The 26,741-nt window shown below is 39.7% G+C and overlaps 1 protein-coding gene across 2 annotated transcripts in view; it reads right to left on the reverse strand.

The window, feature by feature from the left end:
• Positions 1-26,741, reverse strand: part of slc12a5a (solute carrier family 12 member 5a) — a 127,707-nt gene that overhangs the window by 63,496 nt on the left and 37,470 nt on the right. Inside the window, exon 1 of one of the 2 annotated variants that reach the window (XM_029501656.1) lies at positions 11,669-11,723. The exons of the other annotated variant lie outside the window; for it this stretch is intronic. Within the exon in view, the coding sequence (XP_029357516.1) occupies positions 11,669-11,723 (55 nt within the window). Of the gene's footprint in view, positions 1-11,668; positions 11,724-26,741 lie in introns of those variants that run through there. 2 annotated transcript variants of the gene reach the window in all.

A 26,741-nucleotide genomic window follows, 5' to 3' on the forward strand; every position in this document is an offset into this window, starting at 1 on the left:
CACCAAATATCTAACCAGCACACAGCCCAGTCAGCATAATGATCCAATAAACATCTGATGGTGTCTATAAATCCTACTGCTGCTAACAATTCAAACAAACGGCCATATAAATTCATGCACTCAGGGCGTAATTTGTTTAGATTAGTCAATGTATATTTCACATACATTTCCATCATATTGTGTATTAGATCAAATCAATTTTCTCTGGCAACTGTCGGAGAAGCTGTAAATAAGTTTTAAATAAAGCATGAGCATATTATCAACCTCTAATGCCGCTGTGGTGAACATTTTAGCAAATAACTGAAAGCTGATTCAACAGCAAGAAATGAAAACTGTCACAAAATGTCTCTTGATTCTTTATTCTTCAGCTGCTGCTCACCAATTTTGTCTGGCCATGGTTGGGCTTGCAGCCTACAGTGCTCATTTGTTTTTAATTAAAAAACAATGAGTTTAAACATACTAAAAGAGCCAAAGCTATACATCTATAGATTAACTGCTCTTTTATAGTGCATGCGTGGCTTACCGCTTGGCAAACATTTCTTTAAAATATAAAAGCAAACATTGTTTACCGAGAGATTGACATGGCAAATGATAATGTTAATCCTAGGTCCAGAGAGGAAAACTAAAAATTGATAAAGCTGGGAGTCCACAGAGACAGAGTATCCTCAAAAGATAAAACATCAAACAAGGGAGTGCTTCAAGAAATCCGCTGTATTTACACTGCAGCACATACAATACCAATCTCAGGGCTCTCCAGTTAAGTTGCTCCATTTCCTATGTGACAATAGCTAAATGGGCTCCTATTGAGTACTGAGATGGGACACAGGGCAAGTGGCACATTTCTTCTGCGCCTGTGGAAGAGCCTGGCTGACAGATGGTTTATTTCCATTTGCTTAGGATGCTGATAGGCTCTTTTGGCAAATTGGGTAGTACTATTCATACAGTCATATCAGCCCCAGACACCCGTCTGACTGAAAATCATGTAGACATGTCAACTAAGATGCCATCAAAGAGCGAGAGAGAGACAGATAGATAGAGAGAAAGACAGAGAGAGTGCCATAAAGAGGTAGTGTAGCCCTGTGAGCTAAGTGGTCGGCATAGCCAAAGGCGACACTATACTCCAGGGAATGGCGTATGAAATTCATACCCAGAGACATAAATATTTGATTGTGAGATTATACCTTACATCTATATTTCCTCTTAGCTCATGCTGTGAAATGCAATGACTGAGTAAGATGGAAGAGAGTGCCTGCTATAGGCTGGGTGAGAGCCATTTGATAGCTTCCTGCGAGATTGTGAGCTACACTTTTTAAAATATGTTTAGAAATGCACCTGAAATATGAATTTAAGTGGTTATATGTATTGTCAAACAGTTCAGGCAGCAATCACAGAGGTTAATTGCCAATAATATGCGTATCAGTGGCAGCCTGTCTACCCCTGCATATCCCCCCATCCTTTTCTTTCTTCTCCGTCGTGTCTGTTTGATACCTAACAAAAGACATCGCCATCAAATGGCATGAAAGTCTGTGAATGCACATTACAGCTGCAAAGACATCAAACAGCCGTATGGGCATAAGCTGCACCCTCACAAATAGGACCATTTAGGTGATAATAAGTAATAAGGTTGTTTTGTGTGTGTGTGTGTTTTAGGGAAATATCCGTCTACAGTTTGTTCTGGTAAAAGGGAGAATAGCCGCTTTTTTCTTCATTGAATGACTATTTTCCTAAACAACTCCACTGAAAGCCCTGCCATTGAAAATGTTGAAATTACAGTGTTGCTCTTTGTGTCCCAGTCATGATGGCCCTAATTCAGTAATGTCCTTGTACATTTATCTGTCACTTCAAGTAATGTGTTCAGCTAAACCAGGGTAGAGTGTTATGTTATTAACAAAAACAGCTTATCTGACTCAACACATTGATTAATATTAGGCTGTAATAAGGATGTTTACTGTTAGGATGAGTTTACTTTTTTTGTTAGGACAACATATGAGCCCAGAATTTGACTTTTTGCCCTGGACTAAAAGACATTTGATTGTTCTTAGAAAACATGCCTCAAATCACCCTCTGGATGTTTACAATTTTGAGAAAAGCAACACAAGTGAGGCTCTTGTGCTGCAGAGCCTCCCCACTGTTCTCTACATTATAAGCCTTCGGAAAAGGCATTTAATTATGCCTCCACTCGCATTCCTTCCATACCCCCACCAATCTATTTCCACACAAAAAAATATGAATATTCTCTTACGATGTTTGGGCAGTGCAGTGGCCAGGAACAAGCTGGAAAACTGGTAAGGAAGCAGAGCCAAAACTTCCTCACTTGTGGCCATTTTACCATCAGAGCCAAGATTACAAATGGACGATTGGGCTTTAATGCGCTCAGTCACACAAATGGGGAGATTTGTAATCATTGGCGGTCTTTACTGGACATCGGCATCTGGACAGCAGGTTGCTGAATGAATGAATTTGAGGCACTGAGTGTGTGATATTCACTTTCATGATGGAATCACACCTGCAGTATGATATTGAGAACAATTGGACACAGGTAAAAAGTAAAAATAGATAAATCAGACAAAATTTTGTCAATATGCTGAATTTCAAACCTTTTATCGAATCCATTTTGAACAACTACTGTCTCCAGGAAATGAGATGTGAGAATTTGCCATTACCAATTTCACAGATTTTAGTATCATTTTCATATCTTTGAGTTTTGGTACCTGATCAGATAGCTGATGACATATTTTACATTTTACAGTTTGTTTGGTTTTTTTTTTAACTGAATGGATGATTAGTGAACATTCATCACACATTTTAATGGTTAATCATTAGAGCCCCAATGATTTGTATCAGTGTGTTTGGAACCAGTTGAATTTACTGACTTGAAAGTCTATCATTGTTTTTTACCGATAGCCTCATTACTCCGACTTGTTCTGCACGCTGTAACAGCAATTAATCCATGAAATGTTTTTATCATCTGAGCTACAACATTTGCATGATGTGAACTTCAATCTGTGCATTGCATTCACTGCGCAAATGCATGCAGTTGGTGAGCCCATTTGCCTCATTAGCAATTCCAGTGCACCCCAAACACTATGTCTTGTGTGTGTGTGTCAGTGTGTTTACAGAGAGTCCACTCATATACTGCTGGCCAGCATGAGAGTCCTGGCAATGAAGCACAGGGATTGATCCCCCTCTGTGCCCCCCTGTCCTCTGTCCAATTACAAGGCTGTGTGTTTGATTTTGGTCCAAGGCAGCCAGGCACAGTTTCTTGGTTTGACAGAAGCCTCCTCCACTGGCCTCGCAGGTGCCTCCCAGACCCTCTGCCCACTCATGCCCACCAATTAAACCACTTTCTAGTGTAAACATACTGCTATCCCACAATACCATGTTGAACAACAGAGGATCCTCCCACGCGCACACACACAGTAAGGTGGGCTTTCCGGAGCTGAAACTGTACAGCCACATCGTTCTTCCCTTTACTTCTTCTCCTAACACACACACATTAATGAGTTTGCACACTGCTGTTGGCTTCATCGATATGGGCCAGATGTAAAAAAAAACACAGCTATGTTAGTGAAGCTATGCAGAATAGATTAAAGAATAGAATATTCCTATTCTGTAACTGTTAGTAATCTAATTAATTTTAAGAGAAGTCACTTTCAAGTGCCACAAATTATTACTTTATCACATTTACACTTACATTTATAATAACTGTTGACAAACAAAGGTTTATAGAAGTGATCAATTAATTTCATGGGTCCCATAAATGCTACATGTGATCGTGTAAATGTGACTAATGGTAATGCATGCGCATAGATCTGTTTTTGTGCAGACGCAAGCACATACATTAAAAACATATACATGAGTCACAATATACACACCCATGCTGGGGGCCAAATACATATGTGATGGAAAGTCCATACTGTGCAACAATTTATCTTTACATGAAAGGGAAAAAAAAAACATTTTTCATTTGACTGATGGTTATATATCAATTAAAGATGGAGCTGAGAAAATTGCTTCGCCTTCCTTGGAGACAGGGAGAGAGGATGCCATGATGCAGGGTAACGTGTGAGCTTGAAAAGAGAGAAATGTGACTTCTTTCTGAGCTTTATGAAATTCTAATTATTTCTCCAACAGGGTAATTCCCCAAGTTGAATACTATATATTCACTATGTATTTGTGCGCATGTACCACGGCAGTGGTATGCTTCTAGAAACCAATGAATGGTTGGAGAGAAACATGTTGTACTGTATTATATTTGTCATGTTTAACCTCAGCGTAAAGGTTTCATATTTAGCAAGTATATGGATCACTTCCAGCAGTCCAGACTGTAACCATGGCAATCCACATTACCTACTTGGTTATTTTTCTCTCCTGAGCCAATGAAAACAGCTTGATAAAATGGGATGGAGCCAGGCTATGACTTAGAGTGAGAAAGAGAGAGAAATGTAGAAACATGAGTCTATCTGGGTTTGTTTTTGTTTTTTTTGTCTAAAGTGGCAGACAGAAGTCTTGTGTTTAGTCCATGCAACAACTGATTGTTGAGCTGTAGGGCCAAGTGGGGATCATGGTTCTGAGGCTGGTCTCAACCACACACCGGCTAAATCACTGAGGATAGGTATATGAGTGAGAGAAAATCGATACGTGGCTTTTCATTATGGTTCCATCTCCTGGCACAGGTCAGTTCACAGTGATGCCAGATAGGGTGGAAATTGAGAGACTCATCAAGGACTTAGTTCTCTTCAATAACAAGCCGGAGGAAAGCCAGGATATGTCAGCAATGTGGAGTGTGTCCGTTCAGCTTTTGATCTACAGCTATATATCTATAGATGAACTGCTCTGCAACAGAGGTGCACCTGAACCACACAGATTCTTTTCATGAGAAAAACATAACCACTGAGGGAAACTTCACTTCTCTAAGTCCAGGAAAGGAAAATTTCTCCTGCAGATAAACTGTTTTTAACACTGTCATATGGAATGCATCCTAAAGGGTTGTCTATTTGTTGTGATGTGTTTTTCTCTTGCATCAGCTGGACCTCAATCTTGGACTTTCTTTTGGCAGGTTTTCCGAGAGTGGGAGGCCATCATCACAAACAACCCCTTGGTCACCTTTTTTATAGGCAAAATATTCCCACACTAATGATTTCACCAGTTTTTTTGGGTGCAAAAAGATTGCTTGCACTGTCTGCCATTGTTCCTGTAGCAGCGTTAGCTTCTTGATTTAGCCAACTTTAATTGCATTCTGGTCCCTTAAAAAACAAAGACAAGCCATGTGATTATGTTCTGTTAACATAATAATAATAATAATAATAATAATAATAAATCAATGCCCCCGACTCAAGGACTTATTTCTATCTCCAAATTGATGGCCCAGAGAAAAGGATCTCTGTTTCTGAATGATATTATTCTGACCCACTATTGCCACAACTCAATTAATCGCATTTTGGTGGACAGTTATTCAATTAAAGGAAGTGGAAGAGCTTTGGGGTTGGGAGAGGGCACAACACCCAGGGAGCAAACAAATGGTTCCCGTCTACAAAAGGAGATTATGGATGATGTATTAATAGGACTGCAGCCTATGTTAACGTTCAGTTTACATACTTTTTCCCTTCCTTTGTGGCAATGATTATGCAGGGAGGTAATTTATATTAGTTTCCATTACATTCATTTGGAAGACCTTTTGTCCAAACTCAAATTTTACAATATAGCCCAATACCACAAAACACAAATTTATCTAATGAGGATCTCTATAGCTCACAAAACTCTGACACCTGAATCAGATCCAAATCAGATATGGAAAAACCCCCTTGAACAGAGGAGTGACTTTAAACTTGAGTGAATCAGAGCTGAATATCATCAAAAATTTGCAGTGTACCCTCCCAGTTAAAACACAATTATCCCATGGTATTTGTGGCCTTACAGGTTTAGACTGAACCTGTAGCTTAAAAAAAACTGTAAAAATACTTAACTGAAATAAGAAGCTATGTCGCGTATTTAAGCAATCATCTGAAGCATATTTACCTTGATTAAATTATCTCAGTTTTCTCAGGAACTGAAAATACCTGAAATATTTTGATATGTGTGTTGTGTCCTCCAGCAGTGATGACACGCTGACCACAAAGGAAACAATTTTCACTTTTTCTTTTTGTAAAAAGTGTGAAAGAGAAAGATGAAGGATCATGTGTGCAGCATGGTCAGGCTTCTTTGGCATGATTCATCTTTTTCCTTCACTTCCTCTGACCTTCTCTTTTTCTCCATAAAACCTGCCATCTATTTCTCTGAGGCCATTCATCCCTTTTAAATTTTTCACCTGAGAAAACCTTGGTGCATTTGGTTGAACAGTGCCGTGCCACTGCAATATAGCAAATACATACGTGAATTCAAACATTGACATCATGAAATAATTTTTTTTTTATTTTTATCAAATTGTACATGTGATGTACTGCTGGTGGTAAGGCTGATTGGTAAAAAAAAAAAAATGCTGACTATGCCTAATTTTAGTCAAGGAAGATGGAATACATAGTAAAGGAGAACATTCACAATTATTATTGCTCGCATGTAAATCTGTGCGTGTGTGCGTGCGTGTGTGCACGTGTGTGTGTGTGCTTGTGCGCATGAGCCCCCTTTTGTACAGTATGAGTCAACAACAAGCTTTGGGGAAGCAGAGCCTTTAACCACTGATTATACCCTCCTGCTTTTTAATTGACAAACCATCCATTATATCTGGACACCCACTACTGATACTCTAATTAGCAAGAAAATCCATTCATCTGCCCCTTTCTTATATAAGCCATTGTCTCTTTGTTTCATTAATATCTACCTTTATTACATTCAATTAAGTGGAACATAATTACAATCTATATTTGGACTGAGGAGCAATTTGTATTGTCATGGTTAGGCACTGTTGGAAAATGTTACTGACTCTTAAGCAGACATTTTTTATAAGCACAGATGTGCATAAGAAAATAAAATAATAAAATATCAATATTAGCTAAAAAGCTAAAATTGCTGTAACTTTCTGCAGTACTGAAATTGTCAACTTTTTCTTTTATATGGAGTTTTAAATTTTTTTGTTTGATGAAGATTGCAGTCTAGAGTAATGTCCTGTTGGTATGTAATTCAAGTGTTTAGTTAAAGGTATACAATACTGTAACACTCACTACAATAGGCCTATATATCTACCAACTCATCCAGAGATAATGCACTTAAGCACTAAGCTATTGCATTTATGTGTTTCAGCCAGAGAGCTACCTTTCCAAGTAACAAGTGTCTGTGGTTTTGTGTTAGCCAGCAATCCCTCTCACTTACTGTGCATTTATGCTCTCTCTCGCTCTCCATTCACAGTAGATAAGTTGCAGAGAAGGTAGACAGAGAATAATGACATTGAGCATGCACACCAACTGCCTTCCTAGGAGAGGGCCCAGGGGAGCATTTTGCCATATTATGCAGTCAGCCATAGCTAAAACATCATTACAGCCCTGTTCACAGCCCTGACCAGGAGTACGGCCTGGATGGAAGAACGGAGGGTTAATAACAACAACCCAACAACAACAATCATATTGGTATGTTCTTCTTGATTCATCTATTAATTGTTTTGTTGAGGAAAATGGCTCAGGCATGGCACTGTTATATTTTTCCTCGGTTGCCACCCGAGTCACATGTTGACCACAGCCCAAATCAGTAGATGCACCATAAAAGCATCAATTGCTCAGGCCTCAAGCAGACTGTTTGGCATTTTGCTTTAAAATGGATAAAATGATTTGTCTATTATTAAAATAGTTAATAATGCCACTTATACTGATTACACCTGAATCTTCAAGCCCATGAAGTGATTAAACGACAAATAGACAAGCTTTCACTGGCATCTTTAAATTAAAAGCCTAAAGATTTCAAAGGAATTAGTACCTGTTGGAGATTTGCCGATTTCCGGCCTTCACCATTCGATCCATTTATATTCTGTTCTAAACTCTATATATTAGAATTTGTCTGCCAGCCTCACACCGTAATCAAACGACTTGAATGTTGACAAGAGATTGACTAACATTGATCTAATGTTACAGTTTGCAACACTGTCTCATATCAGCATCACATTTTACTTAGACTTTGTTTGGTGCAACATAGTTTACCCTCATATCAGAACAAGAAATTTATGGCTTCCACAAACCAAATGTGTCCTCCTCCAGTCATATGTAGCATCAGATCATTTCTTTTATGTGACAATATATGCCTGTTTGGATTCACTGTAAACAGATACACCAGTTGCTCAGGGAAACAGGATAACTGCCTTTTAGTTAGTATACAACTGTACTCTCTCAAAACGCTTTTAGATACTATTTATGTTGGCATACAGCATTAAATATATCTTATATGTTTAACATTTTGGTTTAAATTTGTGTATATTGTACTCATGATGTATAAAAGTATTCTAAACCTTCTTTTGATGCTGTGACACTGCAATTTCGCTCTATGGGATCGATTAAATCAATCTTAAACAAACTGAATAATATTTTTATCAAGTTTTTAAATGAGCCACTGGAGAAAGTCATCTATCTGGAGTGTGTCATTTAAACAGTCATCAGCTGAGCCAAAGACTTTGTCCAAGGAGAACTCATGAGCAATATTCAATTACATACAAGCAACAAAAACCACTCACTCATTAAACTGAAGCAAATAAACTGAACTGACATATTAATGAGGGACTGAATACTTAAATGAAAAATTGCAGACAGCAACAAACATTTGGAGAAGTAGCATGAAATTGCTTTTGCTGCTGTTAATAGTGCTCTATAAACAATGAGGGCTCCAACTGTCCGAGGAAACATCATTCACAGTGTGGCTTGTCACTGTAATGATGACAGAGTCAAAGCTTTACGTGGTTCTGTGGATGCAACATATTTATTGCAATACTAAAAATATTTAAAATCATAGTCGCCACATTTAAACACCAGAAAGCAACAAATGAACCGTAGCTCTCTCATTTCAATCGGAGCTATAACAGAGCATACCACAACCCCGTTCTTCACCTGGCAGAAAAAGGAAATGAACAACCTCCTCCTACCTTTGACACCGGTGTCTCTGCATCAGAGTCCTTCAAAATTCTAGACATGCTCTGACAGCAAACCCTTTCTGTGCTGTAAGGATCAATAAAACTTCACGTTCCCTTCAACTGTTGATTTCATCCCACCTTTTTAAACTGCACCTTACACCTGCAGATAATTAACAATGTGGTGGGAAAACAACATGACAATTAATGAATATGCAAATCTGACCATGGTTCAACGTTTCCACTTCTCTTTTAGTTTCCTTCAAACTGTTTTATTTTTTTATTTCCCTTAAATTAAGTTCTTCATCACTATTCTCATAAGGTGCACATCATAATAATAGACCCCTACACACAAACAAGCACAAACGCTCGCCCCCTGATGCCGTATGCTACTCCCTTTCTGCCCTCTCCCGAGTTGTAACCCAGCTGTGTAATGAAGGCGATAAATCAGCACCTTGGACAGCACCAGGCAGCCCGGAGCTCCTGGATATACATACGTCCGGAGTCAGGCAGGACAAAGGTGATAGGGGGGTGTTCGTTCAACAGTCGGGGAGAGTGGACAGACTCAGCCTCTGACATCCCTACTGTAAAGAGGCAAAAAGCCCTCCCTATCTGGAGCTGCCCTGCATAATACTGATGACTAAACAGAGTTATTCGGGTTGTTGCACAGCTAGCTTAGCAGAGTTGTGATTCAGATAAAAGGAGTGAGTGAGTGTGTGTGTGTGTGTGCATAAGTGAGGTCCTATCCTCATATACTGTAAGCTGCTACTGCAGAGTGACAAAAAGAAAAGCATAGGGAGAGCATGACACAGGAAGAGAAATGTGGAGAGCCTCTGAGATGCGTTGGGGTACGGGGGTGGGGTTGATACAGGGTCCCAACACAGCTCTGTCATATCTGTGCAATACCCTGGAAAAGATAAAAAAGAACGACCTGGAAACCTAAACAGTCTGACGTCTATATATACCTACGGAGGCAATGAGTTATGGCTAAACACAGCTTTCAGGACAGCAACATATACTCAGTAAAACACCGTTCAGCACACATTCATATAAATCTGACTGTGGATTTGGTTGTGCTAAAAGGGAGAGACACACACAGAGACAGCAGCACTCAAGTAGTCATATTAGCTTGACACTTCTGCATGCGCAGTTTTGCAGCTTTATGTCACACTTGATAACCTGCCCTTGATGCTTCCAATTCGTCACATTTATAAACGGGGTCATGCTTCAAACCCACTGCCAACCTCTTACAATGGCTGTCCATGCTCTTAGTGCACCATTGTAATCTCCCCCCGCACAAAAACAAAAAGAGAGATGCCCGCATTAAGTTAAATATTCATGTTCCCACTGCTGGTCTATTTTTATCATTAAGCCCTCACAGGTAAGAAAAGCAGCATAGTGACTGTTCTCTCATCCGCAACCTGTCTCTCCAGTGCATCCCTCAGAGCCCAGGACTGACGACAACAGGAGATTTGAGCATAATATAGAATGGGAGACATGAAAGAGAAAGAAAAAAATACTGAGACAAAAACGGACAGCGAGGAAGAAAGCTGGGTCTTAAAAATACGGGGGGAGAGAGAAGAGATGTGCAGAGCTGCAAGAATATTTAACATATGACGAAGAGGACAAAGAAATAGTGCAGGTTCTGCACAGGCAAGTGAAGAATCCTGAGTTTAAATGAACCAATGGTTTTTAAAATAGCAGTCAAACTGAAGTTACTGGGGACTTTAAGTCCATTCGCAACTTAATACGGTTCCAAAATGTGTTTGTCCCTGGCACTTTCCAGCAGGGCCTCAGAGGATACATGCCCCCTGGTGAACAGCCAGTATAAGAGCTCTCACACCACAGCTTTGCACAAATCAGCGACCTACAGGTCCTCCAGAAAGCCTACATAGACTGAGGACTGGACTAAGCCATGGAGATTGGATGGAAGGCTGATTTTGACAGTTGGGGGCGATGGGATTAGCAGCAATGCTGGGTTCGTATCTGTAATTATGAGTGGCTGTATGTGTGTATGTGTGCGTGTGTTTGTGTTTGAGTGTACACATGCCCATACCACCTGGCCACAGGGTGCCATGTGATAGGAGTATTTAGATTGCTATGAGGAATGGATGAAACACAGCGGAAGCCCCAGAAAACACTGTGCAGTGGTACATGTGTGGGATTGCATAATTGTGTCCCGGCGTGTATGCGTGTACTTATAAAAAGCATGTGTACAGAAAAAGCAGGAATGCCTTTACGCTAACAATCCATCGTATGGAGTGAGCCCATTACTATTCCTGTCACAACAGCCTTGCAGTAAGAGCAGCAGCAGAGCAGGCCAACCACCGTACGATGCTGTAACACTCTCCCTCGCTCACTCTCTCACTCACACAAACGCACACAAATCCCACACACCAACTCTTCCAATGACTGCTCACTGCCATCAGGTGTGACTCTAAATCATGCATGTTGTATGTTTTATGAGCCGTCTCTCTGTTACATATATTACATCCTCCACTCTATGTGTTTGCGTGGGTAGTGCACAGTATCTGTATCTCTTCCGCTGCCATATGAACGTCCCTATTTAAAGCATTTCTGGTTTTGTGTATGCGTGTGTGTGACTGCATGACACAACCCATCACTCACCCTGGCTTTGCGCTCCCCCGTCCCCCTCCTCTGTGTCGGTCAGGTTGTTAAGCATCCCGGCTCCTCTCTGGTACTCTTCTGCTGCTGCGGAGCGATGTCACCGATCAAGCTCTCGGCAGCTCTCCCTGCGCTCCACGCACTGTGATACAGCCACAGAAATCGCAGGGAAGCAGCGCAGGAAAAAAATGCCAGCTGGATCTTCCTCGGTCCTTGCTGCCCGTAGGACGCACGATAGGAGGCAGCAGAAGAGAGAGAAAGATTCCCCCCCCCCCCTTTGTAGATCCTCCTCTTGACGTCTCTTCTCCACTGGCTTCTAAGCGTGACTCTCTCACTCTCTGTCTCTGTTGCTCTCTCTCTCTCTTCCTTGTTTGTTCTCTCTCTCCACAAGGGGAGGAGAAGGAGGAGGGAAGAGGGAAGCTACAAGAGTTTGGTGGATGATGGAATGTCTCAGAGCTGCACACTTGCTTTCTCTCTCTTTCTCTTGGTCTCTCTTTTGCCTTTCTTACACTTGATCTCGAGCTCACCCACACACACACACACAAAAAAAAAAAAAAAAAACTCTCACTCTCCACTGCTCAGATGATATTGCTCAGTCATTGTAGCTGCCAGACTGATTGCACATTCAAACAGTATCCATCCCTCACCTCCCTGCCTGCATCTCTCTTCTCATCGAAGCTGTCAGACAGAGAGGTGATTGGAGAGATTGGAGAAGCAAAAATGATGCTGTTAAAAGAGCAAGGCGGCTGAACCTTCACTGCTCTGATGCTCTCCGTCCACAGAGCGGCATTATGCAGCTCAGTCTCTACTTTAATGTCAGATGCAAATAGAACCTCTGATTCTAGGAAAGGATGAATGAGCCCTATCAACATCATCTGTATGCACTTATGATAAACACGGAGAGCCATATAGTCGCACAAGCACATGGCGCAACACACAGCGTTAGTTTGGCTTTGTAGATGTGCAGCTGTAGACACATGCACACACTTGCTTTTCTGTACTCTGTGGACATGCAGCAAAAACATGTGGTTCTTTATGTTTTAAATATTTTTTCCTTTCAATCCATCCCTTAATAAGCACGCATGCGTGCTTCCAACAGACAAGACCCGCATGCTGTTAGGTCACAGCACGGCGTTGAAGCCTTGCTGTCAATTGGAGCGCTCTAATTGTGATCCATGCAGATTTATTTTGATCTGGTACACTCTGTACCATGAGCAAAAATATGCATAGTATGAAGACACTGCTCATGTGAATGTGTCTGTGTGTGCATGCGCATGTGTCTATGTCCCACTGGTTATGATCCCACACCAGAGAAATGAAAGCAATTAATCTTGGTTTTAGTCATGCTAATGCTGATGCAGAGAATAGATTTCAACAAAAAGAGAAGGAGGAAAAGCTCAGCTCCAGCAAATAAATGTATTACTTACATATGAAACGGTTTTGTCAAGGTGCAATTACTTTAACAAAAAAAAAAAAAAAAAAAAACCAAACAAAAACAAGAAGACTGGATTCTTGGTAGTAAAATTCTTCACTGAGCTGTGTGTAGTGTTAAATTTCTCTGTGTTGATTAAAATTCACGCAATGAGCAGCGGTATGTTCACGACAAGAGACATGATGGTACAAATGATAATCATGAATCATAATCTCTATTGGACAAGAGTTTTTGCATTTATAGAGCTGAAGGGGCCAGGGCTTGAGATTAAATCTGAGTATTTTCATTGGCCAAATGAGATCTCACAAGAGCCAAGAATATAGTACCAAGTTTATGCCAAAATTCAGAGAATCCTGCCAGTTTTTCCAAATGTACTTTCATAGGAACTAGAGAGGGAGTGCTTCCACAACGTCCTCCACAGCCATTCAAGTCTGAATCTGTGCACAGAGTTGAGGGTCGCTGCTTTTCTGTTTGGTGGCTAAATGATGCTATCTTAACAACTAATCGTCAAAATGCTCATGTGCTGAAATGTTTCCAATACAGTTTGTGAATTACATCAGATGGCATCTTGTCCTCGCTCCGGTGGCGAGGAAACAACTCTGTTGCAATGTGTTGGATCAAACTAAGTGTTCCTTTTTTCCCCCTATGCCATGAAAATAGGTGACCGACCTGTATTACACCGTGTGGTGATCTGTACACAGGAAGTCACAAGATTTGAAAACTAACATCCAACTTCTAACATACAAGTTGGTCAGTCACGCTTTACTGTTTCCGACGTGTCACTGCTTTTACAGCAGCACATGTAGTCTCGGGGAGAGCTTCGAAGGGTCGAATTATTAGACAGCTTTCTACCAACTTATGAAAGTTTGGTATGTCCTTGGTCTGAATTGCCACGTTAGATCATACAGTATGCTTTCATGTTTTGTTTACATTTGTTGCTCACTTTTGAGAGCTGTGTCCCTCGATCAGTCTCACATTTCAGCCACTGATCATACAGTCTTTCTATCTTCCTACAGATTATATGTAATAACCAAATATGTTGTTCAAACAGTATGATTTCATTTCAGAGAAAACTCTGCAGCCCTAGTTGTAGCAATGAACCCAATATCATCCCGTTGAGACTAATGTAGCAAAAGCTCATAATGTGAGCTGGGAACTCACAATATCAGCAGGCTACTGTCATCACTGTTGACTCTGACAAAACATAACCTTGACTTTCTCAATGAATATTTTCCCCGCATGGCTCTGTCACCTTGTCAGTCAATCTAAACCGCTGCTGGCACACTGCCTATATGGAGGTGTGTGTGGCAACCTCTGTTTTCTATTTTTTGCTGTGGTATCAAATTTTGTCCTCAACATTGGCCGTGCTACCATCACATCCAGAGATACTAGACAAATTAACTCTCATATACGTCTCTAACACAAACGACAACGAAGAAAAGAAAAAAAAAAAGAGTACAGTGCATTATTAACTACATGGGCATGAATTACTGCAAAAATGAGAACTTTACTACACACTACCCACAACCCTGGTATAGAGCTTTATATTAGACATTTCTACTGTAACACCAAGTATTCAGACCCCTTCACTTTGGACACGTTATTACATTGTGTATCTATTATGGAGTACAGTTTATTTAAAAAACTATCAAACAAACAACTGAAATCTCATTATACATTTATAGCCTGCAGAGTCCTAATTCATTCTGTAGAAGCCACTTCTGTTGACTACAAGCTTTGCACACCTGGATTTGGGCAGTTTATTCCATTCTTATTCACAAATCCTCTCTAGCTCAGTCAGAGTGGATCACAAGCTCCTGTGAACATCTTCAGGGCTCTCCACAGATGTGGCTTTGGATGAGCCACTTAATGACAGTTAGAAACTTGTCTGAAAGCCACTCCAGCTCTGTCTTAGATTGACACTTCAGGTCTCATGCAAATTCCTCAAAGATTTAGCTGCATCCATGTTGGTTTTATTTTGGCCAGTCTTCCTATCCCTGCTGCTGGGAAGCACCCTGATAGCATGATGATACCACCACCAGGCTTCACTATAGACAAGCTTTGGGATGTATGATGGGCTCCTGTTCAAACTGCTGTTTTTGGGGTTTTGCCCAAAAGGTTCAGCTTTTGTTGTGTCAGACCAGAGCATCTATCCTGTGACCAGAACTTTAAAATGCTTTACCTTATCTGTATGTCCTGCAACAAAATGTTACCACAGAGGTCCATATAGCATGATGTCACACACTCACAGCGGAATGGACACCGGTTCTGGATTCAGTTTTCCTGAACCTTCTGCCACACTGTAACTGTGGAAACGTGTGTGAGAAGAGAATACTGTGGGTTTTCTTTGAGTTTGCACTGATTTAGTTATGTGAAGTTAGTTATTCTGAAGGCATTGTAGATTTAATCCTGAGCCATACTGAAATTGGAAACCCTGCCCTAAAACAATCACTATTGGCAGGTGATCTACAGTGACATCCACAGTGACAGGCCATTACTGTTCCCTTTCACATGCAAACAACTGACGGCTGGTAAATGGTTAACTTAACTCACTTTTTTTACTTTAACTTTTTTTTTTTTTTTTTTAAATCATAGTCAATGTGTCTGCCAGTTACCGAACAATTAGCTAATCGTTCAGCCAAACATCTTAAAATGTAAATGAAGTCTAACATCCCAAATTCTTCAGTGTCTGATAATATATGAAAAAAGTATTTGGCAGTGTTTATACACCTGAAAAAAAAAAAAAAAATTAATTAATTAATTAATTTATAAACTATTTCACTTCCACTATATATCTATCCTCTTAAAACTAACGTCAAATAATGGTAAATGGGAATGAGATGTGCACCATCTGGTTTTCTAGAAATTAAGTGTGGTCCCGATTTTGGACTTCTAGTTTATCAACTGATGCACCAGGGGTGATTTTAATTGGTGGATGGCAACTATGACAAATACATTTATTCAGGTTTGTAAATTGGTTCATGCACAGTAATTACTGTATTGTTTGTTATTGGCCTACAGTGTGTTGCTTGTTTCAAAACAAGAATACTAATATACTTATTAAAGAAGGACAGCATGGTTCCAGGGATCTGTGATAAACTTCATGAACTGATAAACAAGGCAGCTGATTTGCCAGAAACTGAGTAAAACCTGCCAGCCTATTCAGGCAGACAGCACATGTAGGGCTGCTACACTCCAAGTGCCACATGCTTGACTCTTCAACACATATCAAATACACCCTTTTAAATCAGGTGATCTACTTAAGCTCACGACGCTCAGCTCATTCCACTGATCTGCCTCAGGTGCTGCTGCTGTCACACTACAACACTGTTTCCTCAGTGCAGCTGCAGCTCCATATAGCATTTAATTATATCATTAGCCCACATCCACTCCTGTGTCCACCTATAAAGTAAAATGGGCATTCTCTCTGTTTAAGTCTAGATGTCACAGCATTGACACATGAAACGGCAGACTGAAACAAAAAACATATTTTGCACACAACCACACTAGCCAACGTAATTAACAGTCCTCCAAATCCACGCAATGTCTTTGATTAAGACACAAACAAGATAGGCAAATAGCCAACTGTAAATTCCCTTCACTCTTTGATTTACATTGTTAAGCAATGTAGATGTAGCATCTTGTTTGTTAACCCAGATTTTGAAACACTTCTTGCACTGAAACAAAAATCTGTTGCATTGCTGTTACCCATGTAACTAAATGATTGCACTGCTGACACATATGGGATTGTCAAGTCATGCAAACATGAATTATTTACGCATCATGATAGGGCACACATAAGACTTCTAACATATGATCTGTTGTGGGACCAGCCTCCAGGTTCTTGTCCCTAGGATTGCATTCAGAAGATCTGAGTTTCTCAATTGCATCAAGCTCTGGGTTTGTTTACCAGTCAGCAAAAAGAGAACAAAAAGATATTTGGGAAGAAGGAAAGAATGTTTATGGTTGTGGAGAGGAAGAGGAGGAAGAGACAGGGCTGCTGAATGTTTATGAGGGCCTTGCCATTCACACTCTATATTCTTATCAGGTAAGATTTCCAGTGGATTTCGAGACAATAAGTGCTACAGAAAACACTGAGGTATCGTCATACAACTGGTGTTGAAATTCAAAACATATTGATTTTACAACTTGTGCTTCAGGGTAAAGACAAGTAGCATTGAGTGCACGGGGACCTATTGACACAGCAGCTGTTTTCCAAAGTGGAGCAACACACTGACAACATCAGATCACATTGTGACAGAGAAGACTGAACTGAAAGGTCACATAGATGTCGAATAAAGTTTTAAAAATGTTACTTCAGCACTCTTAAATTTATTGTCGATCAAGGGTTTTTCAAAAGGCACAGATTCAATCTTGTAGATCTATTATCCAAAAAAGGGAATTCATATATTTCCCAGTAGCAGAACAACAGGGTGCTACTCTCCTGATCTGCACTTGTGGAGTATACATTGCTGTGACAGGGTTTTGTTTTTTGTTTTTTGTTTTTCTCACAACTCATATACCAAAGGTTTTATTGAAACACTGCAATTGACTTTTTATACCATCTGTAATTCTGCTTATTTCAACTTATTAGAAAATATAATTAATGCAATTCAATTTTCCATGGACACTATTCTGTGCATGTACTGCTGACTCACTCAGGGATCAGAAGGCTTTCTTATTTCTTAAGCAGCATGGCTTGCTGACAACTTAACAGTGTCTTGTCTACAAACAGCGCTGTTATTGGATTAGCCCAAACCCTTACAACAGTCAGATAGTGCTAAAAGCAACTCTTTGGCTACAGCACAAGAGGTGGATATATATATATATATATATATACACACATATATATATATAGAGAGAGAGAGATGCATGGAACACCACAGTGATACTAAAATTGGGACCCCTACTCTGAGCGCTTGCATGTGTGAGAGAGAGTAAAAATACTTGCACATGAGCCTTGGGGCAGCGTAGTAAACAGGCAGAGTAAAACTGTAGCTACTACAAGATTAAGGATTTGGTAGGTGAATGTGTGGTAACTACATACAAAGAACAGGACTGAAGCAAAGAGAGATGTCAAGAGGAGAGTGTGGGGCGACTAAAGTAAGAAGTTTCTAAGGCCAAATGCAGAAGCAGGAGTTGCATATTTTCCTGAATATGTGCTTGTTATCTGTGCCTAATTACGTGTGTGAACATACTCACTTGTCATGTTTTCTATAAAGGAGTAGTCCTCTCAATTAAAAACTCTCAAGGGGGAAATTTTTAAGGCGTTTCAAAGTTGAAAAACAAAAATTTACATTTTCAAAGGTTCAGTCACCGGCTTGTGTAAATGTCATGAACTCAAAGCGCGCCTCCGAGCAGTACAATTTTTTGCTTTGCAACATTTTACAAGAAAAAGCTTTGGTCATATTGACCTGGTACACTCTATTCAAGAGCCTAATAATAAGGTAGAGAAGCTCATACACTAAATAGCTCTAATGATGACAGGCCATGGTCAATAGAAATTAATTTAGGTTACTGATTCAGGCTCGCTGACCTCTGATGACCTTGCGTCGTCAAAAGAAGCAGGGGAGAGGGAGGAGAGAAGAAGGTCACTGTTCTACAATAAATACAAAAAGTAAACGGGTGTGAGCCCATTCATAAAAACAAGAGGGAAGGGCTGCAGATCTCAGCATAGCTACTGGAAACTGGGGGAAATAGATAGCCTCTCACAACTGGGACAAAATTCCATTGCCTTTTTTTTTTATTCTTAATGTTATAGCACTGTGTCACAGTTTAAGGACATCCAGAGGTCAAACTGCCCACACAGTCTCAAAACACAGTGGTGAAAAGCTCAAAAGACTTGGGTTGTTGTACTATAGTGTTAGTAATAGAGTTGCATCTCCTTACGTGCTGTGTTGTTCTGGAGTTCTGCCAAATAATTACGGTCTGTCTGAGCACCTCCAAACGTTGACAAGGGCATGCAGCATTTTACAGCATCCAGCAGCCAAAAACACACAACAGCCCTGGACATGGAGTTGAACTTCAGCTGAATAGACAACAAGAGTTACAAAGACCAAAAAATAAACAAGAAACAAAACTTGGGAGGGAAGCTTAAACTGGTTCCTTGCTACTCATGTACAAATGTATGGCCAAAGGAGGCGTCAAAACTTTTGAAATGAAACAGCATCTGTAATAATATTCTCTCTGAATTCTCTCAGTATATCAGATTAAAAAATATGAGTGTGCTAAATAATGCAACACACAGGCTTTCTTTGTTTGTCAAAAATCTCAGAATAAAAGACTCAGTCAGCACTTGTGTTAGATCTATCGAAGCCACCAGTTTCATATTCACAACAGGTTTGTGTTTCCTTCACAAAAAAAAACAAAAAAAAAACAAGCTTTCGGTTAATTTTGACTATTTTACAACTATCTCTCATAGAGAGGAGCTGCTGATGAATCAGCCATAAAATAACTCCCTTATGTCAAATTTTCGTCTGATGATGGTGGCAATAAATGTAACTGAAGCTGCATTGTGATAAATAATGCATTTTTGGTTTTGACTGACGGAGCCATTTTTGGAATGAAATGTGGAAACATTAAAGTGACGTTCATGAACATAATTTGAGGCGAATGTGCTCAGTGTTATCACTGAGCATCCGTGAAACAATTTAAGAATGGCGTTTGTTAGCACAATGCTCAAGCACTTGTGCTGATGAGTTCAGCTTGATTAGATTTCCCATGTGCCTTCTTCTCTCCGTCTCGACTGTAAATCTGATCAGGCTCTGCTGCAACACAAATATACATTTATGCACAAACGCAGCAGGAAACAGCTATAAGTGTATTTGTGTGATGGACTAATGAAACTTGCTGTTTAAATTTGGCCTTGAGGTCCTGAGGGGTAATTTACTGTAGGCTGTGGCTGATAATGGATGTTATCTAGGTGAGCCATCAGTTTACCTAGCGCTGCCAAAGTGAATAAAACATTTACACCCACTGGACGTTTTTATTTTTTCTTTTTTTATTGAAATCAAGCCACCTTTTGGAAATTTGTCCTTCACAAACAAATCTAATCAAATCTTTGTCCCTTTCAAAGGTCTGATTTTGACTGTGATTGTCATTATTGAAGACAAGGATGAAACAATACAAAGGGAAAAGGAAGGGCAGAAATCAACTCAGCACATCTGTGCAAAATTTCTGAAATCTCAAATTTAATCCCACAGTCTTTGTTAGCTCCAACTAATGAGCTATTGTTGCATAACTTAGCAAATTAACATGAATATTTAACATGAATATGGAAATTTGTTCATGGCTAAAAGCTGCAGGCCTGGCAGAACCTCTCTGCCCTCTGAGGGGTTGTCAGGTAATTAATCTGAGAATAGCCGAGGCTGTCCTGAGAAAGGAGCCCCCACATCTGACAAGGCTTTGATTGCAAGACAGACATCTCAAGATGTGAGGGCGATTCTCGTAGCCTCAACAAAAAGAGTGAGCGAGATCAAAGTGGTCCAGCAACGTTCCGACACAGCAGAGTCAAGCTTTTGTTTGCTCTAAACATGTTTTATCTGATGCAGCTTGCCGGCCAATCTCAGAGCACTGTCTTTCTAATCGCCTAATCCTTCCACAACAGCCTCCGGTTCTCAGAGAAAAAAAAAGTGACAAATACTTAGGTCATCAGCTGTCTTTGCGTGCTGACTCTCTTAAAGGTAGCGTACTGCATGTGGTGCAAACATTAAAAAAAAAAAAAAAAAAACTGTGAAAAAGTATTTGCACAGTATTTCTCCTGCAGCATTTGTGTTTCGAGCAAACATTGATCCAATAGTCAGAAAAGGCATCCTATATTTTCAGATGAATTTCTATGCCTTCATATGTGAAAGCTCTGAAGCGCTTGTTTCATGATCTGAATTCATAGAATGTCAACATTATCAAACTCAGCCAGTAAACTGTGGATGTCTTTCCTTTAACTTCACTCAGTATCCATGCACACTTGAATATGACAAATGAGTGACCTGTGTGGTTCTGTCTGTCTGTCATTTGTTCTGGGTTTAGTATGTTTATTGTATCTTGTGTGTTTGCTGCTCGCTGTACCACAATTTGCTCTTACTGTCGAATATGTAGATGTGCTGCGATGATGTAATGGAAATGTCAAACCTTTTATGATGTCTGAACTTTCTGAACATTCCTTATTCTGCTTGAAATAATGTTTTAATAACCATAACAGATAAGAATCAATGCATTTTAGTTAGATAGCCCTTTTCTAAACTCTTTGCAGAAAAACAGCACAACAAATGTATTAACTGATAGGTACTTTTTCAATCAGTACAGGTTACTCTGTAATGCATTATATCATCATTGCATAATGGGCAACACGCAATAGTGCAATATTACTGTACTTTGAGTCTTGCTATTCCTGCACTGCTGAAGATTTTGCAGCATATGTGTGTAGCTTATCTGTGTGCATGAGAGGGGAGTGAGACTCTGACATCTTCCCACATTAAAAAGGTGAACCTGACAGAACTATTGAGCTGTGGCGGCAGGCAGTCCACACTGAAGCCCCTGAAATGTTAGATAAAGACATAGCGGGAAGAAAAGCAGCAGTGAGATGCACCTTGTACAGAAGAAAAAGGCACACAATAGTGGTAAGATGCACTGAGAGAGGGGAGAGAGATATGTTTCAAGTGCTTCTGGAATAAGTGTTACACTTGCTGCAATGTGTGAGCGTAAGAACATAGCAGGTCTTTGTGTGTGTGTGTGTGTGTGTGTGTGTGTATGATCGTGCATATACTGCCATCCATATGCATTAATGCACCCTTTTTTCGTTTTCTCTTCCATTTAAGCCATTGATGAGGAGGAGGAAGAGCAGGAGGAGGAAGGAGAATGTGACCTAGTTTCATTTCGTTCAAAGAAAAAAGATCGCAACAGAGAGAAAAATGAAGAGGGAGAAGAAGAAGAGAAGGAGTAACGGGGAGCTAATGAGGGCTCATTTCCATGCATGGCTCTACATCTATCTGCCTATCTGCTGATCACCAGCCCAGTTTGGTCAAACCAGAACATCGAAGCAATCTCTCCTCTGAAAACTGTTTACATACAACATTCATAATGCTTAACTGGAACACTCTGGTGTGTAAACATGCCTATGCATGCTTATGTTTGCCTAATTAAAACTGTCAAACAGTACTTTTATAATAAGAGCCACACTAACAGCCCCGAAACAGGGCATCAATAAACTGTTACATCATGACAAGAACATCAAGGTACTGCAAGAAATTCCTTCCTTAGAGCCAAATACTGAAGGCTTTTGTGGGCTGCTCGTGTAAGCTGCTATAGAGCACAGAATATCTGTGTACGTCAGAGAGGAGACACTTGACTGAGATAGAAAGGGGGCGATTTATCCAGCATCAAACAAATCAATGTTTAGTTCAGGCGTCACAGAAACACAATCAGAGGGATTATCTTTAGTGAGGAGCTGCTGCCATATTGGGTGAATTTGTGGAAATTGAATGCAGTGGATGTGCATTTAAAACAAAACAAAGAAACTTTCACAACTGGAATGATAGTCCTGTTACAGTTCCGATGAATGTCAGCTGCTGATTTGTTCCAACCTCAAGAGGAAAAAATGCATCTGAAAGGAGAATCTTTTGGGTTAAAAATTTGCGATATCGTTTCTGTTATGTAATATTTCACAATGTTCTCCTTGCAATTTCAGTCGAAGTAGAAATGTTGTAAAGGGTTACTGTAGGCTTAAATGTGTGTGGGCTTTGAGATTTTTATACTTGTTCTGCTGTTGCTGTCACTAATGTTGTACACACACACAAAAAGGCACTAAATTCTACTTGAGTGATTGGCTCTGGCATCTTTAGAAAATACTCTCTCTCACACACGAACACACACACACACACACACACAACACTGAGAAAATAAATTGATTTAAACCATTCTTTAACGTTTACCTTTTTAAAGTTCAGCTTTTTCCTTGGTCTTGATGCATACATTTTTAAGATGATGATCATAAATTTATCACAATAAACACACGCAGTGTTTCCTTGGCTCTTTACTTCAGCAACTGTTCTTCAGTGGTCAGTACTATCATTGTCTCTTCTGTGGGGTCTGTCTACATCTCAATATATAAAAGTTTAATGACTGTCAGTAGGCCTGGGCAGATTGTTAATACGGTTGTAAGTGTTATATAGTGTCCAGTGACAAACTGATTAATTAAAAAAAAAAACTTGGGGTATGATTCATGCGGTCCATGCTGCAGTTTCATCATAAACTCTAGAAAAAGCACAAAACAAAACAAAAAAAAACAAAAATCAGTTTGAGGGAGTTTATAGGGAGCAACTTAATACCATTTACCTGGGGAACTTCTCACTCCACTGACATAATATAGTTCATTGTAGGCTGTGTTGGTACTTCAGTGGCTTTCTATCGCATTTTTTGTTTGTTTGTTTGTTTGTTTATTTGTGTGTGTGTTTGTTTTGTTTTTTTTGTTAAAGTTGTTTCATGATCTCTTCTCCAAAACTCATTTACAGACTTAATTTTCTGTTTAGAAGGGATATTAAATCTGCATTGATTAAAAAACACCCAGTCCTGCAGTTTTATGAGGCTTTTCAAACCTTTCAGCTCACAGTTTTAATTTTATGATGTCCACATTTACTTTTGAGTCGTAGGTTCCCTCAGCAACGCTGCTTTCATCAGTGTCCAGCAATAAAACTCCTACCTTAGCAGGCAGGCAGCTAGTTACCAAGTGAATGGTGAACATATAATAGCAAATAAATATCCCTGCTTGTGATACTGAGTTGTGATATCCTTTTCCTATTCATTAGTAACTAAACTAACCTAAACCATAACTAAAAAATGCACCTACTAACACATTAATTCACTCATTTTGTGACAGAAATCTAAATCCAAGGAAAATGATGGTTGCATTCTTCATAAAAACTACACTCCTTTTTTGTGAAGAAAGTGTGTTTGTACCCGAAAGTTTGCAGTATGTTTGGAACATGTCTTTAAACACAACATTAATGAACGCTAAAAGCAGAAACTATAAATGTAAAAGTATCCAACCATGCATATTTAGCAGCCAGGTATGATCTCATTCTGATTTATAATGCACTATTTCTCTTAAAGGACCAAAAGGGTCATCAGGTCTGGAGCCAGTGAGTTTTTAAGAGGCCACTGTTTTTCTGCTCTGCCCCTGTGCAGCTATACTTGTGAAAGAGACATGCACAAACAAGTGAGCAATTATAAGAGGACCAACATTTTTTTAATAATTCAAATTTTGCCACACTGATGTTTAAAATGTCTCAGCATGTCTGATAAAGTTTTCCATCATTATCCTTCATTCATGTGGTTTATGAGCTTAAAACCACAGCTCACAAGATGAGCTTTCCTCATGAAAGGTCACCTCATTACTGCTCACACATTAAGCAATCTGATGTCAATTTTATGCCACATCAACCTTTGTTTCTATTTCTGTCTGCCCTGCGACAGTGAACCTATACGCTAGCAGTCACTAAACTGACATTTCCAGATCCAGTTAGAGTCACACACATCATTTTGCTCTCCAATCTGCAGTCCTGTACAGTCAGTATATTCTTTCTGCAGCATGATGTTGATTGTCCAACATAAACACAGCAACTGTTCAGGTTGCCTCAAAAAAAATGCTGAAGAATGTGTGGGGACTGGCTCAACACAATTTCTTTATAGTGAGCAAAGTACACAGACCCTTAATCATGGGATAAGATGGGGTATCCAAAAATGGTCTTGGATGCCAGTGATGCTAATCCTGTCTGTGTTTGTGTCAATGCAAGATAAAAACATGAATGTATTGGGACTGAAATATCCTTTTCGAAGTGCTGCTTTTATCCAGCATTCATTCTTTTCTTAATGGGGATCAAAGTAGAAAGAGGAAGCTGTGTACACAAGACTGCTGAGGGCAGGGGGCCACTTCCGGAGCCAAACATGTATCCTTTTCCTGCTATTTTCGGCCATTTTAATTTCTACACGTGATGCAAAAGCAAATTACCAGAGAAAGGCAGAGAAAGATAAGGAGGGTGTCGTTGTTTGTGGCTGTCTCTTCTATTTGTGTCTGTTTCTCTCCACACTCTGGTACAAAAGAAAGCCACCAAAGCAGTTGAAGAAACAAAGATTGTACTGCTCAATATAACTGTTTAGTCTGTGGTTCCTGTGTAGCCCGATTGGACAATATATCTCAGTGTGACAGAAAATGTAACATCAAAGGATCTTTTGTCACTTATTCCATCAGTTGGTAAAATGAGAATCAATAATGGATTGTACTTTGTTTTTGTGGTCACAGAATGGGAGAGGAAGCCTAGTGGGCAAGACACTGCTGATCAATAACAAAAGGATCCTGCACAGATGCTGACAATGAACTTTTGTTGGCTCTGTTCACTGTTGTTTGTGGTGTAGGAGTTTTTCATCAAAGTAAGTTTTTGTATTTCTGAAACTGAATTATGTTCTAACACATTGGTGAATAGGATAGCCTTTTGCTGCCTAAGCTGTGGAAAAATTAAGGATTTGAAACTAAATACACTTTCATAAACAGTTCTAGGGTGCTAATGTTTTTTTTCCATGATACAGAAACTTTTGCCAGAGTTGCAGTTCCAAAATCTTGCAAAATTAGCATCACTCAGAACAGACACAAATATGAGCGTAAGATCAGACTTTTTAAACAAACGTTTTGTTTAAACAAGTCTGAGCTTTAGATTCTGCTGATTAGAATTCATCATGAATGTCAAGTTCATAGCAGCTGCCAATTTCTTTAAAGAAATTGAGCTGTGTGAAATAACTCGTGACCCTTACAGAGGTTAAACCTCATGTGGATAACTGTTGCACAGGACAAAGTACAGTGACACACCATCAGGCTCTACCAAGTATATCCATTAAGGTAAAGTGTCTTATCTTCTATATAATTAACTAGTGATGGGAGTGGCCCGCATCACTAGAGGGACAATCTGATTGGATCAATTGGCACATCTGGCCTGTGATAGGTGATAATGTCCTATTCTGAGTGGATAATGCAGAGGTAATCCTCCCTGTGGAGATCCCCATCACCGCCGAGCCTCCGCCCAACCCCAACTCTGTTAACAACAGATAATAAGATTACAGCTCGGCCTGTGGCTGATAGAATTATGACTATATCAAGAAGGACGATCATTCATGTTGTAAGATGCCAATAGATTCAAGTGCAGAAAGAGTACACACAGAGTACTGCAAAATGAGCATGACCCAACCAATGCAGTAACTGAACTAGAGTTTAATAGTCATCAAACTTTTCAATGAAACTATTTTAGTGTTGTTAGGCATTCTGTATGAAAAGGAAAAAAGTCATCAAAATGGGAATGTTACTTTCTTCTGCTGGCTTGGGGGGCAAAAGGAGTGGAAGAAGGTGCTGTTTTCTTGGACAGAATAAGTCCCGATTTTGCATATGTTCAAATGTTTCTTTTCCAGTGGAAAATGCACAGGCAGTGGTGCAAGGGATTGATAGCATAGAACAAGTTGCAATATGTTCTTAAGGTGAATGGTGAAACCTTTCATTAATTGCAGTTTTGTCTCAGTCAAGTACTAAACACAAACTCTGGCGGTTGCAAAATGTTGTTTTTTGGGTTGTTTTTTTTTTTTTTTTTTTTTATAACAAACTCAGCCAAT

This window comes from Echeneis naucrates, chromosome 5 (genome assembly GCF_900963305.1).
Source record: "Echeneis naucrates chromosome 5, fEcheNa1.1, whole genome shotgun sequence".
NCBI classification, from domain to species: Eukaryota; Metazoa; Chordata; class Actinopteri; order Carangiformes; family Echeneidae; genus Echeneis; species Echeneis naucrates.